At 40.3% G+C, this 12,981-nt stretch overlaps 1 protein-coding gene across 4 annotated transcripts; it reads right to left on the bottom strand.

Moving 5' to 3' along the window:
- Positions 1-53: 53 nt before the first annotated feature.
- il13ra2 (interleukin 13 receptor, alpha 2) lies at positions 54-11,264 on the bottom strand. 4 transcript variants are annotated; one of them, XM_030437016.1, is made up of 10 exons: positions 11,214-11,264; positions 10,668-10,765; positions 9,433-9,584; positions 8,360-8,516; positions 8,138-8,258; positions 6,976-7,160; positions 6,676-6,815; positions 4,843-4,978; positions 1,626-1,743; positions 54-1,521 (listed from the first exon to the last, which is right to left on the bottom strand). In XM_030437016.1, coding segments are annotated over exons 1-10 (1,206 nt in total). In that variant the 5' UTR covers positions 11,216-11,264; the 3' UTR covers positions 54-1,424. The 4 variants fall into 4 exon arrangements, with proteins under 4 accessions (XP_030292876.1, XP_030292877.1, XP_030292878.1 ...); XM_030437017.1 differs by having other exon boundaries at positions 4,843-4,975; XM_030437018.1 differs by having other exon boundaries at positions 10,668-10,790; positions 11,214-11,251.
- Positions 11,265-12,981: the final 1,717 nt, after the last annotated feature.

Genomic DNA, 12,981 nt, shown 5'->3' with positions numbered 1-12,981 from the left:
ATTAACTTGTTGCTGTGAGCGTTTGTTAGCAAAGTGACTGCAAACGAAAGTTCGTAGTTTCATCAACAATGAGCTTTATTTGAAATAGGCCACCAAATAAAACAGAAATGAACACTATTGATATCCAGTGTTTGAATTACAAAAACCCAAACATTTGCTTCTTGCAAAGAAAACTGGGCTTTTTTTGTAGCTGGTGGTGCTGGTGGTGGTGGTGGTGGTTGTGGTGGTGGTGTGTGTGTGTACTTTAAAAAAAAACACAACCAATGTCACTCATGAGATACTGAGGCGACGTAAACCACACAACAAACAGTATCGTGCGTTTGTTTAATATTTTAATTTAAGTCATTATAACAGTAAATATAAAAGGAGGTAATGGTTCAAAATCCTGTAACTCTCACTGAGAGAGTAGCTGAACAAGCAAATATCATTTTGATGAGGATCATTAGTAGGCTAGTAATCATTAAAAATCATTTACGTTTCAGGCCCCCGTTAACACACACAGAGCTCAAAATATTCCTGTATGAGAGCATAAAAGCTGCAGGTGATACACTCATAATGTGCATATTAGTTCTTGTTCTGGCTGCTTGTAAAATGTTTATTTCTAAAGTTAATAGGAGTAGACAGTCAGATATCTGTTGTTTTATGATGCGAAGAGCTCGTTAAAAAAAGTAATGGTCCGACCAACTCCTCCATTTCATGAAATAAAATGTTCAAAAGCCAAAGGGAGGGTGGTTACATTTGGTGTAACATTTGGCATGTTTTTAACGAAACTGCGTCAACATTTACAGATTGTTAATTCAAACTCTTCATCACAAAACTGGCTAGTCTTCCGTTTATATATATATAAAAAAAAAATACAACAATAATAAATTCTGTTTGCGATGAAAGACTTCATTTGTTTGAAGTGTGCAATAAAGTCCATTTCACTATCGCTGTTTACTGGGTTTAGACTGGCAAGAGTTGAGGCAGAAAAAGTAAACAATTAAACCAAAAACATGTTACTGAATTCAATAAAAAAGAAAGGTCTTAATTCCCCAGCGGGATCAAGTGGACTGAATCACCTGGCAAGCGATGTGGCAAATAATAAAACACAAACAACAAATCCTCCTTAATGACCCCTGGACACAACATCTGCAAATTAACCTCTGTTGACTCCCTCGGCTGGCAGCACATCAGAGACAACACAGGATTCCAGTTTGCAACTTCAAGCAGTTCATAGATTCAAGCATTTGTATAAAAATGTAAACTAAAAAGGCAAGCGTAACATAATAATACTGAACCTTCACCCCAATGTGTATTATCTTCAGTGATTTGTTAGCAGTGGTTAAAATCTCAGCTGAGGACTGAGCTCCGTCGTATGACTTTCAAATACGACGTCCTGAAATAATGTCGATGCAGTCAAAACATCTGTCAGAGGTTTTTTCTCATCTTCTCAGGCCTCCCCCCGCCGTCGGAAGTGGATTTTGGGCGAAGAGGGTGGTGAGCAGAGAGTCCGGCTCCTTCTCTTGCTTGGGTGCCCTCCTAACAGGGGAATCACAGGTAACTTTGAGAGCTTTAATCCCACTTATTCTATCATATCTTACTGAGTGCACACTACACTGTATAGTTTAAATGCGCTTACTCACAATCTCAGCATTGCTCCCACACACAGCGACAGCACCAGTGTGGCAATGACGGCAACAGCGACGTAGACATAGACAGGTACCATGTCCGACCCGGGGTCAGGCGTGACTTCTTTCTCTTCTAAAGCAAAAGCAAAAACACACGAGGGTCAGGCTCATTACAGTTTAGTTACATGTCACTTCTGCAAAAAAAGTAACTAACCTTACAAAGACAAGTCAAATAAAATCTAAACAACAAAAAATAAGCATTAGAAAAAAAAAAGTCCAGGAAACCAGGAGGTCCTGATTTGGACATTTTATAGACACACAAGTGTGACACTGTGTTACAGCAGTATGTATTACAAATTTTGATAACTTTCACATTTCAAACCCCTGTCACTGATCGTTTTCAGTGTCCAAACATAAGAGTACAGGCATACATAGAGCTACATTTTGCACATGCTTCCCCCACTGTGGATGCACACACCCAAACATTACTAAAGCTGGTAGTCAGATCTTTTAACGTTGTTGTAAATGTTTCAAATTAGATGTGCTAGCCTACGGAACACAAACAACTGACACCTGAAACACATTACACTGTAATTTTTGCATTGTGCTTTATTTAGTTCAGCGTTTCGGTCTCATTAAGATCAAGATGCTGAGAGCATCATAGCATGACAATTCTGTCAAACAGAGCAGTAATTAGAGACACGCATACTTCTGAAGAGATTTACATATCTAATTAAAAACATCAGCAAGAAGAACATCGATGGCCCCGCAGAGGAACGAGTGTTTCTCATCAGTTTTTCCGCAGTTCAGCTACAGTTTTTGCGTTACACTTTCTAAGTTAACCTACTCTGTGATTCAGTGTCATGGTTATCACTTCAAACTGAGTACAGTGTACAGAAAATGATCAATAGTTTTCCTGAGTATATCAAATCAAACAGTCTGGTTAATGGCTTTCAGTGGTTTATGGGCAGTGGCAATTGCAAAAACACACAAGATATCTCCATAATCCTTTTTAGATATTATAGGGGATTGTACACTGTCGTTATTTTTCACTCTGAAAGGAGAAACAAGCTTTGTTCTAATTTGTTCTAATTTGTATTTTTAGTGTTTTGGTGATTAGTTGGACATGAGTTGAATTATTTATAATGCTCTACTGTATGGTTGGATTTCCAAGTTTCAAATAATTAAGAAGGTCTGAAGGTTGCCAAAAGAAGATTGTGACTGGTAACAGAGCTAACAATAGGGGGCCTAATATTGGCCCTTGTGGGACACCATTATCAACCATCTGTAGTGCAATGAAGGAAACTCACAGCAGCACAGTTTGAGCAAAACTTTTATTTTATGAATGCACTGTGATGCTTCAAGTCTGAATGAACTGGCAAGAGATGTGGCAAGTACTCAACCAGAAAACACTCAAACAAACAGTGACAGAATAAGTTATTTTCGTATTGTGGACATGGAGGTGGACTTCTCTGGGGTCACTTTCAGCAGAAGGTGTTGAAGTAGGCAGTCTGTGTCCAACACTCACATTTACCTTCTAGTGGCAAGAATGAGTGACTGGACTCGTATTGAACCCCCTTTCTTCTACTCTCCGTGCAATGTGTATACGCCCATGCCCTCAAATAACATTAAAGTACAGTGCACATATCAGAACACAGCTGGCAGCTTCATCAAATAAGAACTTAAGAAAAAAAATTAGAAGTCATAAAGCTAAACAGGTTATATCATTATGGTCAGCTCAGTACTGTCAAAAGTACAGTTATGTACCTCATTTGTCAAAAATGCCCCTTTTATATAAAATGTCTCCTGAGGCAGAGGAGACAAGAGATATTGTTTGACATTATTTCTTACAAATTGAATTGTGTTTCATCACACCCATCACCACAAAGGTGTACTCACAAGTAAACAGTGTAAACACACAGTATGAGTTACTGGTGGTGCAATGAAGGTAAGATCTGTGCATTAAGGTGAAATAACTTCAGTAAGTCTATCTTTAGTGCAGGCCACTCACATACATTTATCATCTAAACTTTCAAAGTATGCTTAATATCTATTTATATCTATATATATCTATATATAGATATATATGCTTTATACATATAAAGTGTACATTTCAGTCAATCTTCAGTGCAAAAAACAAAAATAGCAATCCAAGTAAAAAGTAATAAATGTAATGCAACTTTCAACATGAAGTGAAATAATAAAGTTTTTAAACTGCATTTACGTAGATAGCCCGTCTAGAAGACAGGCACTTAAGATAATGCTGGACTTGTGCTCAACTGGTTAGTGGGGGGGGGGGTAAAAATCCCCTACATTCAAAATAATAAGTGGTCCAAAACACATTCACAAAAGTATAACTGGACGTCTCTTGTTTGAAGCTCAAAAAATGACGAAAACTTTTAGTTTGGAAGATGACCTTTCATCCTGCCCTTCAAAAGACCGACGTAAGGCAACATCTGTGGCTGTAAAACAAAAGAGGACACATTAGAAAAGATGGCAAATGATTTTTAAAACAACACTGAACACATTAGAATGACTATCAGTATCACGAGAGTGTCAGTGGATATGTGTCTTTAATAGTTCTCAGTATTTCAAATTCAAAGAGTAAAATTCAAGATCCTGTTGAGCTCTGAAAATGATATGGAGTGAAATAAACTTGAGTTGGAGTTGATTGGGATCACGGAGAAGGGCGAACCGTGACACTAAAAAGAGTCCAATTAAAATAAAACAGTGGTAATAATAAATAACACAAAATTAAACGTACCATATAATGACGACATCGGGGCCTTCCAGCTGAGATTCCACAAAGTTAATGAAGACTTGATGATGTGGCTTTAAACAAAAAAGTTGCTTTACAGCTTAGTTTTTATTCAGTGAAAAAAAAACAGAAAAGATCCCTCAAGAATTCGGGATATAATTCAAATCTCACTGGAATTTAAAAACCAAAATGAAACACCCAAACAGACTTACACATTTGTCTGTGACACATGCAATGTGCAAAAAAAAGATTTAGTGATTGAGGGGAAATTCTAAAAGGAACTTCAAGATGGACAGTGACTGGGAGAGTACTGACGATTGATAGAGCATTCATAATGTTGTTTTCATTTTTTTCCATAGTAAAAGCTTGTTTTTCTCACTGGTGAACTGATTTTTCACTGGAAAATTAGATTTATATACTCATATATTAGGTAGAAAAACTTTGTATTTTTTTCATAAATTGAGACATCATTACCTGGGTGGCACATCGGACGACTCCACTCACTCCAAAGGCTTTTTTCTGCACAATACTTGTTCAATCTGGACCGAACCCTGAAGCAGCTTATTTTTTCGTCGTGGGTGAGGGGCAAAGTCTGTCCGGTGATAATCTTCTGTCAACAACAAAAAACAAGTGAAGAAATTAAGTCAGAGCTTGACACTTGCTTATAGCCTGAAGCCTTAACTAGCTGAAAGCTGCATGAATCAGCTTTTTTGTGCAAGTATGAGTAAATCTAGTGACGCACAAAGGGTGAGGCAGACATATCGCTGGAGCTATAAGTGAGCTAGCGGCACAAAATGACAGGGAAAGTAAAGCTAAAATATCTTGATATCCGAACCGCTGAGCCCTGCTCTTCAGCAGCTTGATGGCTCAGTAGCATCAAGCACACAGCACATGACCCAAAAAATGAGTGAGCAGCAGCATCAGTGACAGACCATCGTTCAGCCGCTAACAGAATACTAACAATTAAAAACACCATTGCAGCAGCGACACGCTCTTGTAGCGGCTCGCGTTAGCACAAAGCACACAGCCCCTGAGCTGAACAGAGCTGTGGTGGCAACAGCTGCCTCCTTCTGCTGCTAAGACTAGCATAAAGCACACACCCGCGGTAACTGTCGCGCCGGGTAGCCTGTTAGGACTGAGGTATGTTTTATGAGAGCTTTTTTGCTTGTGTAAATATGACTGTGTCATTTCAGCATTTAACAGAGTTGTTTCCTAATCTACTTATTAGTCCAAAAAGCTAAGAGAACATGTTAAATGTAGCGAACTAGCTGCTAATACATCCCCTAGCTGGCCACCCACAGCTACGGGGCAGTTGGTGAAGTCAGACAGCGCGTCGTTATGACATGTGAGGTTTGCATGTAAGAGAAAGTAGAGTTTTCTTCTCTGTAATCACTTCTGTAATGAAGGTGTTGTGAGACATGTTAATGCTTCTCTTCTTTTGTGTAGGTGTTGCGGTCTTTGCAAGACACATCATGCTTAGAATTTATTTTTATTGCTTTTTAATGTATTTTTATTTGTCTGTTGAATTTAATGTTTCTGATTTACATAACCTGGAATCAATTATTCTGCCTTGCCAAGGTTGTCAAAATGTCAACAGTGTTTTTTATTAAAAGTCTGCAATTATCAAATGACAAGAATTGGTTTTCTCTTGACACATAGTGTATGTGTTACTGTAATTTATCCACTAAGAGGTGTGTTGATGAATCACTTCAAGCTCTGTTGCCGGAGGTTAGTGATTAAAAATGTATTCCAGGTAATCTGGGAATGTTGAACATACGAGAAAACGAATTGCAAAACACACAAGGTGCACGTGTTTCCACACTCCTGGATCCACACTCTTCACATATATCTTTATCTATCTATCTGTATAAATGATGTGTGTCAGACATTATGTCAATGAAAATTATAAACTGTGTTGTATAAATTTTGTTGTCCTGTTCTGTGCACACAACATCTGTCGCACGTCTGTCCATCCTGGGAGAGGGTTCCCTCCTCTGTGGTACTGCCTGAGGTTCCATATTTTTTCCCTGCCAAAAGGTTGTTTGTTTTTTTTTCAATATGGCAAAATTTCCTCACTCGAGTCAAGGGTTTAAGGACAGAGGATGCCATTCACTGTACAGTTTGTAAAGCCCACTCATGCAACGCGATTGTGATTTTGGGCTGTATAAATAAAACTGACGTGAGACTTATTTTACTTTTCCTTGTGTGCTTAAACTACTGTTTTCAGCAGGTGGCTCTGCAATGTTTTCATCACTTTTGCATCAGCGCCTTAGAGATTGATACCGCAAAAATGTAAATAATCCATACCGGCGCAATTTTTCCATCCTGTTCCATCTGCCATTCAAGGCAGGGTCCAGGAACCCTGCCAGCGGGAGGGTCCCAGCGTAGTTCCAGCTTCCTGTCAGAGCCTGTTTGCAGATACAGCTTCTCTGTGGGTTCAGGCTTCACTGCATGAACATAAAAACACAGCGGAGCAGATTACAGATCGTGGCAAGAGGCTGAAAGGAATCAGTTGACCCGGGCTCAAAACATTGGAACAATAACCACGTCACCCACACTCAGTCTGAATGTTATGTCTTTACTGCTGCTACCAGAACGTGCACGTACCATGGTCTTGGATTTGCAGGGAGATGAATGCTGGTTCAAGGGGCCCTTCAGGAGAGGAGCCATTTACGCAGAAAATGATGTCAGTGAAATCAGGGAGATACGTCCCTGTGAAGTTGCAGCCGCTCCTGACGCCGCTCAATACGAGGTATTTCGGACATTCCTCCGTCTTTTCCAGTTCCATGTGCCTGGGGAAGAGATGGGCCAGTGTTGTTGAGATCGTAAGTTTCGGAGAGTTTAGGAGAGGTTCACCTTTACCTAAATGGTGGCCAATAATTTGAAGTACTCAGTCGCATGAAACCTCAACAGCACTCATTAAATCATCTAGAATTTTCGCCATAATTGAGACAATGTTGCTCCTGATGATAATGAAGTGGATTTTGACACGCTGTAAAGACAATTCCTCAGGGGTTTACATAAGACTATCTGATCGCAATCCTCACTGATATTTCCAAGACTGTGTTTACATTTGCTTGTCTCGTTCATTGACGCTGGTTTCTCAAGGTGATCATTAAACAAGGTCTGTTGTGGTTGTTTTGTTTTATTCCTTTCCTTGTACATGTAAAAGGTCTCGAACGTTAAAAAGGCCAACAGAAGCTCCTCTCTCCCAAAGAAAACGCTGCTCCTGAAACACCTTGCCACTGGCCTCGCCTTTAAAGGTGAGCCACGTGTTGCAGTCTGCCTGTTTCCCAAAAGCAAAGAGCTACTCGTGCATTTTGGCGTGAAGCTTTCGTAATCTTTCTGCCCAGACTTTTAGGTGCCAGCTGCATGGCGGAGAAAGGAGAGAAAAAGCTTGTCTTTGCAAAAGCTTCCCGCCCAAAATACGTCCTGAGGTGATTCTGGATCTGGACTTGGCTTTTTAGACCAGAAGTGTCTAAGCATTCCCCACTATCGTCTGTTTTACTCTGCATGGGACCATGTTTTACGAAAGGAACATCATGCCGCATTGAAGGAGACTTGAATCAGGAAACTGCTTTCTGAGTGACAAGTCAGGTCATTTTCTCATAAGCTTACATACAATCTAACTTCTTTTTTAAAACAGTGGAGCCGCCCCCTGCTGGCCTTTAGAAAGAGTGCATGTTCACGCTTTTCTGCATTGACTTTGTACTTATTTTAAACAGTCAATGGCTGGCGTGGCTAAAATATTTGATGGGATGTGACATACCAGAAATATAGGTTGTGCTGTGAGTATGCCGGCGTCTTTGGGCTCCTTCCCCAAGTGCACTCAATGTACTTCATGTTATGGTACACGCAGACAAAATCTTTGACTGCTGTGTCTGCAACACCTTTGGGAAGAACGACGAATAAAACCAATCAATGCCATCTCATCAAATTTGTCTGATGTTGATGCTTTATCTGTCATCGACAAAACAGCTTTCAGACTGACCTGTGCTGGGGGGTTTCTGGACCAGTTCAGTGTAGTTGGTGCTCCTGGTCAGAGTGCCGTTGGTGCAGGGTCCATTCAGCAAGGTGTACACTCGCACTCTAACATCTTTCGTCAGGTCAAACTGGGCGCTGTATGTCCTCTGAGGCGTCCTGACAGCCTGCCAATCAGAAACACAACGCCGTTAATATGATTCATATAGGAGGTGTGGGAAAACTGACAATGTGTTTCCCTGTAAATGCTTACAGCCGAGCATTGATGACAGTCAGTCCCATCTGACACAAAATACCTCAGCGGTTAAAAAAGATCATGCCCTGAAGGTTTTCAGTGTCCTCGTAGAAACTCTTACCCTGCCAACAACAAATGCCCTATTGAAAGACATGCCACTGAGACAGGGCAGGGCTGGGAAAAGATGATATCAGTCCTCAGTATAGTACAAGTCAATATTTTAAGATTTAAACCTGTTGGACTGTACGAGATTGCAAAAGAAAGAGATTTATGCATCCTCAAGGTAGTCTGGACTCAAGATAGGAACACTGATTGTCAAAGGGTGAGATATGATCATTGATCATCTGTCTTTGTCATCATAGCATGACTTCTGATTGCCCAAGACACCATCAGGAACATTTCCAATGCCTAAATCATTGGCATCATCCGGTTCATTCAACCAGGTCCAGGAAGTTAAAATACTGACCTGGGAATTTTTATGGTTAGACAATTCGTGGTAAAACGCATCACACTGCAATGACGTAAGTTTTGTTTGGAATTATGGCTCAGACATCTGGATTTTTCAACCCCCGACAAAACAGGCTAACAAATATTCTACTGAGAGGGCAACCAATGTGTTTTGAGGCAGTATTCGAGCAGTAACCCAAAAGAAAACTATGAACCTGAAGATGAGCATAATTTGAGACACTTCCATGTCGTAATCCTGCGAGATCATGTTGCAATAATGACATAACAATGCATCCATTCATCGTCTCATTCGGATAGCTAATCGGGTGAGAGAAATCTCTGAATTCTTGTCAGGAGGTTAGACGAGTTAGCAAGGGCAGAATTAAATGGTTTGCACTTACATTCCACCTGTCCCTGTATGTGTCAAAGTACTCCAGCTGATACAGTTTGGGGCACTCCGTCTTATCAGTGAGGCTGGTCGGGAGGCTCCATGTAATGTCAAGATATCCGAGATGACCAGGGTCTGATATCACAATGTCCGCAGGAGGATCCACTGCAAGTGAAAAGGATATCTATTTACAGACTGTGTGCATTTGAGTGTGACCGTTAAGTGTTCAATCTTTGTTTAGAAACCCGCACACAGGTGTCATTAACACTGGGGGCACTTTTCGAAATAGCAGATTTTGTCCCCTACACTTTTTTAAACGCGTTATTTGTGAAAAATCATTTGCACAGGAGTTTGCACCAAGAAATCTTAACTAACAAAAGGGAACACTTTGCTGCTGAGTCTTGTTTGAAATTATGACAAATATCTTATACATTTTATCAAATGTGCACAATACCCTATAAACTGAGGCTAAGCAACTACCAGCAACATGTGCATGAAGAGTGTTATTATTCATTAGAAAATAGGTGTTATCAGGATATACTGTAACATCAGAATGCATACTGAAAAACCTTTAAAATGTTTGTTGCGTCTTATTTGACAGATTTTTTTAATACATATAAGATAATTACTTACAGTACAGAGCTTCTTGCTTAACTCTAACTTTGGTAAAAAAAAAAAAATGTTTGCTGCTTTACTTTTCTATTATTTAAATCGCCTGAGGTGGCCCCAAGTGGGGGACATTGACGGTGACACTTGAGTTTTTGATGAAATATGTGAATTTGGTTCATGCTCTTTAAAAAGTACATTTCTGCATGTTGTTTTTTTTTTTTTTTACTGACGTTGGTCAATATTGTGCGTCCTGCACATTGCCTAAAATAAGTTGTCTAATGCCATCTTTTATTTTTTCATTGAGCTCCTTTTGTCCACACCATGGCACCCAAACTCTCACCAAGTGGCAAACAGTCCATCCATGGCAATCCATTGCAGCAGGGATGGCTTGAAACCGAATCTAATCACTGCCTGTTGCTGATTATTGCGTGCGCATTTATTAGACTTCATTCCATGGAAAAGGTTTGCGCAAAGTCGCACCCATGCTGGCAACCATCCCCAGTTGATTCATTGTACGCCCCATTCATTAATCTTATGTCGCTTGGACAGGTTTTACACTGCACACGAGCGATTGATCGATGCTTAAACTCAGCACGCGACTGAAAAGTTAATGATTGACATAAACGGCTGCGGACCGACCTGTGAAACCGCTGCAAAGCGTGCACTCCATCCAGTTCATTAGGAGCAGCATCAGCGCGGCTGGATGAGTCAGCCAGGATTTAGCCGCCATCAGCAGCCTGTGTACACACCGACAACCAAAAACTGAAAGGATTTGAAGGAGGAAGAAGGATTAAAAAAAAAAAAAAAAAAAAATCAGGCAAAATGAAACGAGATGAATTTCACACGATAATAATGGCCTAATTGTTTTATTTATTTATTTATTTTACAAATGACCTGGTAGTTAAGATTTAACTGAACGATTTTTCTTTTTCTTTTAACAAGATCAACCAGAATCCTCACAAAGTGGGAGATCTTTGGTAGATAACTACCACAATAATAGGAATTGAAATTGAAATCTCTGAGGTAAAAAAAAAAAAAAAAGAAAAAAGAAAAAAGGTCTGAAGCAGAATCAAACACAAAATACTAAATGTTCCATATCCCCATGAAACCGAATAAATACGTAACAGTCGAGGAGACGTCGCCACACGTCTGAAGGCTGTCAGAATCAAAGAGACTGGTACTTACATGAAGGTGCGGGAGCGATGTTCCCCGCGCAGACTGAGTGCGTGAGACTGACACAGCGTGGGAGGATTGACCAATTTATGCTGCTCATGAGAGAGAGCACACTGACACCGTGTTTGTTTTGTTTTGTTTTCCGGTGCTGGTGAGCAATGACTCCGTGTCTGCAATGATATTGTTGGTCTGTTTTTCTTTGTTTTCTTATTGTTTTCTTTTTATCATTGGGAGCATGTTGCACATAGGAACAGGAGGTGAAGAAGAAGAGGGAGGAAAAAAAAACAATTAGGTTTATTTATCTCTTCCTACATGTTGCCTCTTGCCCTGTCACTGAGATTTATGGATGAATAACTGTTCCACCGAATTTCTCCTTACCTGACCAAATAAGGCATCTTTGCAGTCCATGCCAAACATACCCTACTTATTATAAATTATATATAAAGACTCGCTGCAACAATGCACATGTCTAGTTGGCACTGATGAAACCATCTATGGATAACTTAATCTTCAAACCACAATAGGTCAGTGAACACGTGGGCACCTGCCAGGGGTGTCATCCGATATTAGTCAGCACCTGGCATGTGTATGTTTCTCCCCATGACAACCAGACCCACGCAGAAACAAGACTTGGTCCCTCCCTTTACTTTTGTGTCTGGATACTCATCCAATAGCCAGATTGTTGTGATCAGATCTTGACTTGAACTTGAACCTGAGGTTGAACTTTTGCCTGGCATGACATCACAAAAAAACTTTGCCACGGGCCAAACACTCGGAGGAGGTCATGTTATACCGTGGGATTTTCAAACTGGATTTTTTTGCGGAAAATAATCTCTGTGGCAAACACAAACGGAAGTCTTCATGGATGTCTTCACTGATGAGCACCACTTTTGTGCTTTTCGAAGCGTATACGAAATCGCTAGAAGTAAAAAAAAAAAAACTAGTGTTAGGCTATAAGCAGGCAACATTGTGGATGCATGACTTGCATGAAATTTTCTAATATTTGATCGGTCTACAAGTTGTGACTTAGAATAGCTTGTAACTAAGTCGGCCTGTACAGACGGACTGTAAGTTGATGAGTCTCCATGTTCGGCATGAAGACGTTTAATGGATGTGACAACTTCTATTGTCTCAGTTAGCCGCTTGTTAGCAACCACCATTTTGTAAGACTCCTAAACACTATGGGCCAGTTGTTCAAAACATTTAATCTGGATCAAAATTATCTGGATTTGGAAATCCCATTTTATGCTATCCAGGATCAGGTAATCCCGCTTACTTTTATGCCGGTTTTTCAATGCAACATTGGATTGGATCACCCTGATCCAGATACACAGTTTTCAAGATTACCAAATCCGGATAACCAGAGCTCTAAACCAACCGATCGGATGGCATCATATTAGGAGAAGGGCCTATCCACTCCTACCATGGCTGATGACTCCTTTTCTTGCAGCAACCACACCTGCGCAGGCACCCTTCAACACTGCTAATTGCAAAACAAGATGTGCAATTGAGTGTTTACATTTTCTGAAGAGACGCTTTGCATGCCTTAACTACTTGCGAGTGGAATCACAGGGAGCATGCAATATAATACTTGCGTGTATTGCACAACATCGCTACCAGGCACAATGTCCCTCTCTGTGATGGCGTTTATGATGCACCTGAGCCTGTTGAAGAACCAGACCAACCTCTGGCATTCTGTCAGAATGAGGGACTGACTGGACGTGCAGTAAGGGATACAATTGTTAGAAATTAATAATAATACATTAGTAATACATTATTT

Source organism: Sparus aurata, chromosome 13 (assembly GCF_900880675.1).
Source record: "Sparus aurata chromosome 13, fSpaAur1.1, whole genome shotgun sequence".
NCBI lineage: Eukaryota > Metazoa > Chordata > Actinopteri > Spariformes > Sparidae > Sparus > Sparus aurata.
Note: the sequence above shows the minus strand (reverse complement) of the source record. Positions and strands in the feature narration are given on the sequence as shown.

Excerpts from the sequence above, each read along its gene's own strand:
- il13ra2 (XM_030437016.1), bottom strand. Across the intron at positions 9,585-10,667 it reads GCTTTGCAGCGGTTTCACAG|TGGATCCTCCTGCGGACATT; the intron begins GTCGGTCCGCAG and ends TTTCACTTGCAG. Across the intron at positions 7,161-8,137 it reads CAGCACAACCTATATTTCTG|GCACATGGAACTGGAAAAGA; the intron begins GTATGTCACATC and ends TCTCTTCCCCAG.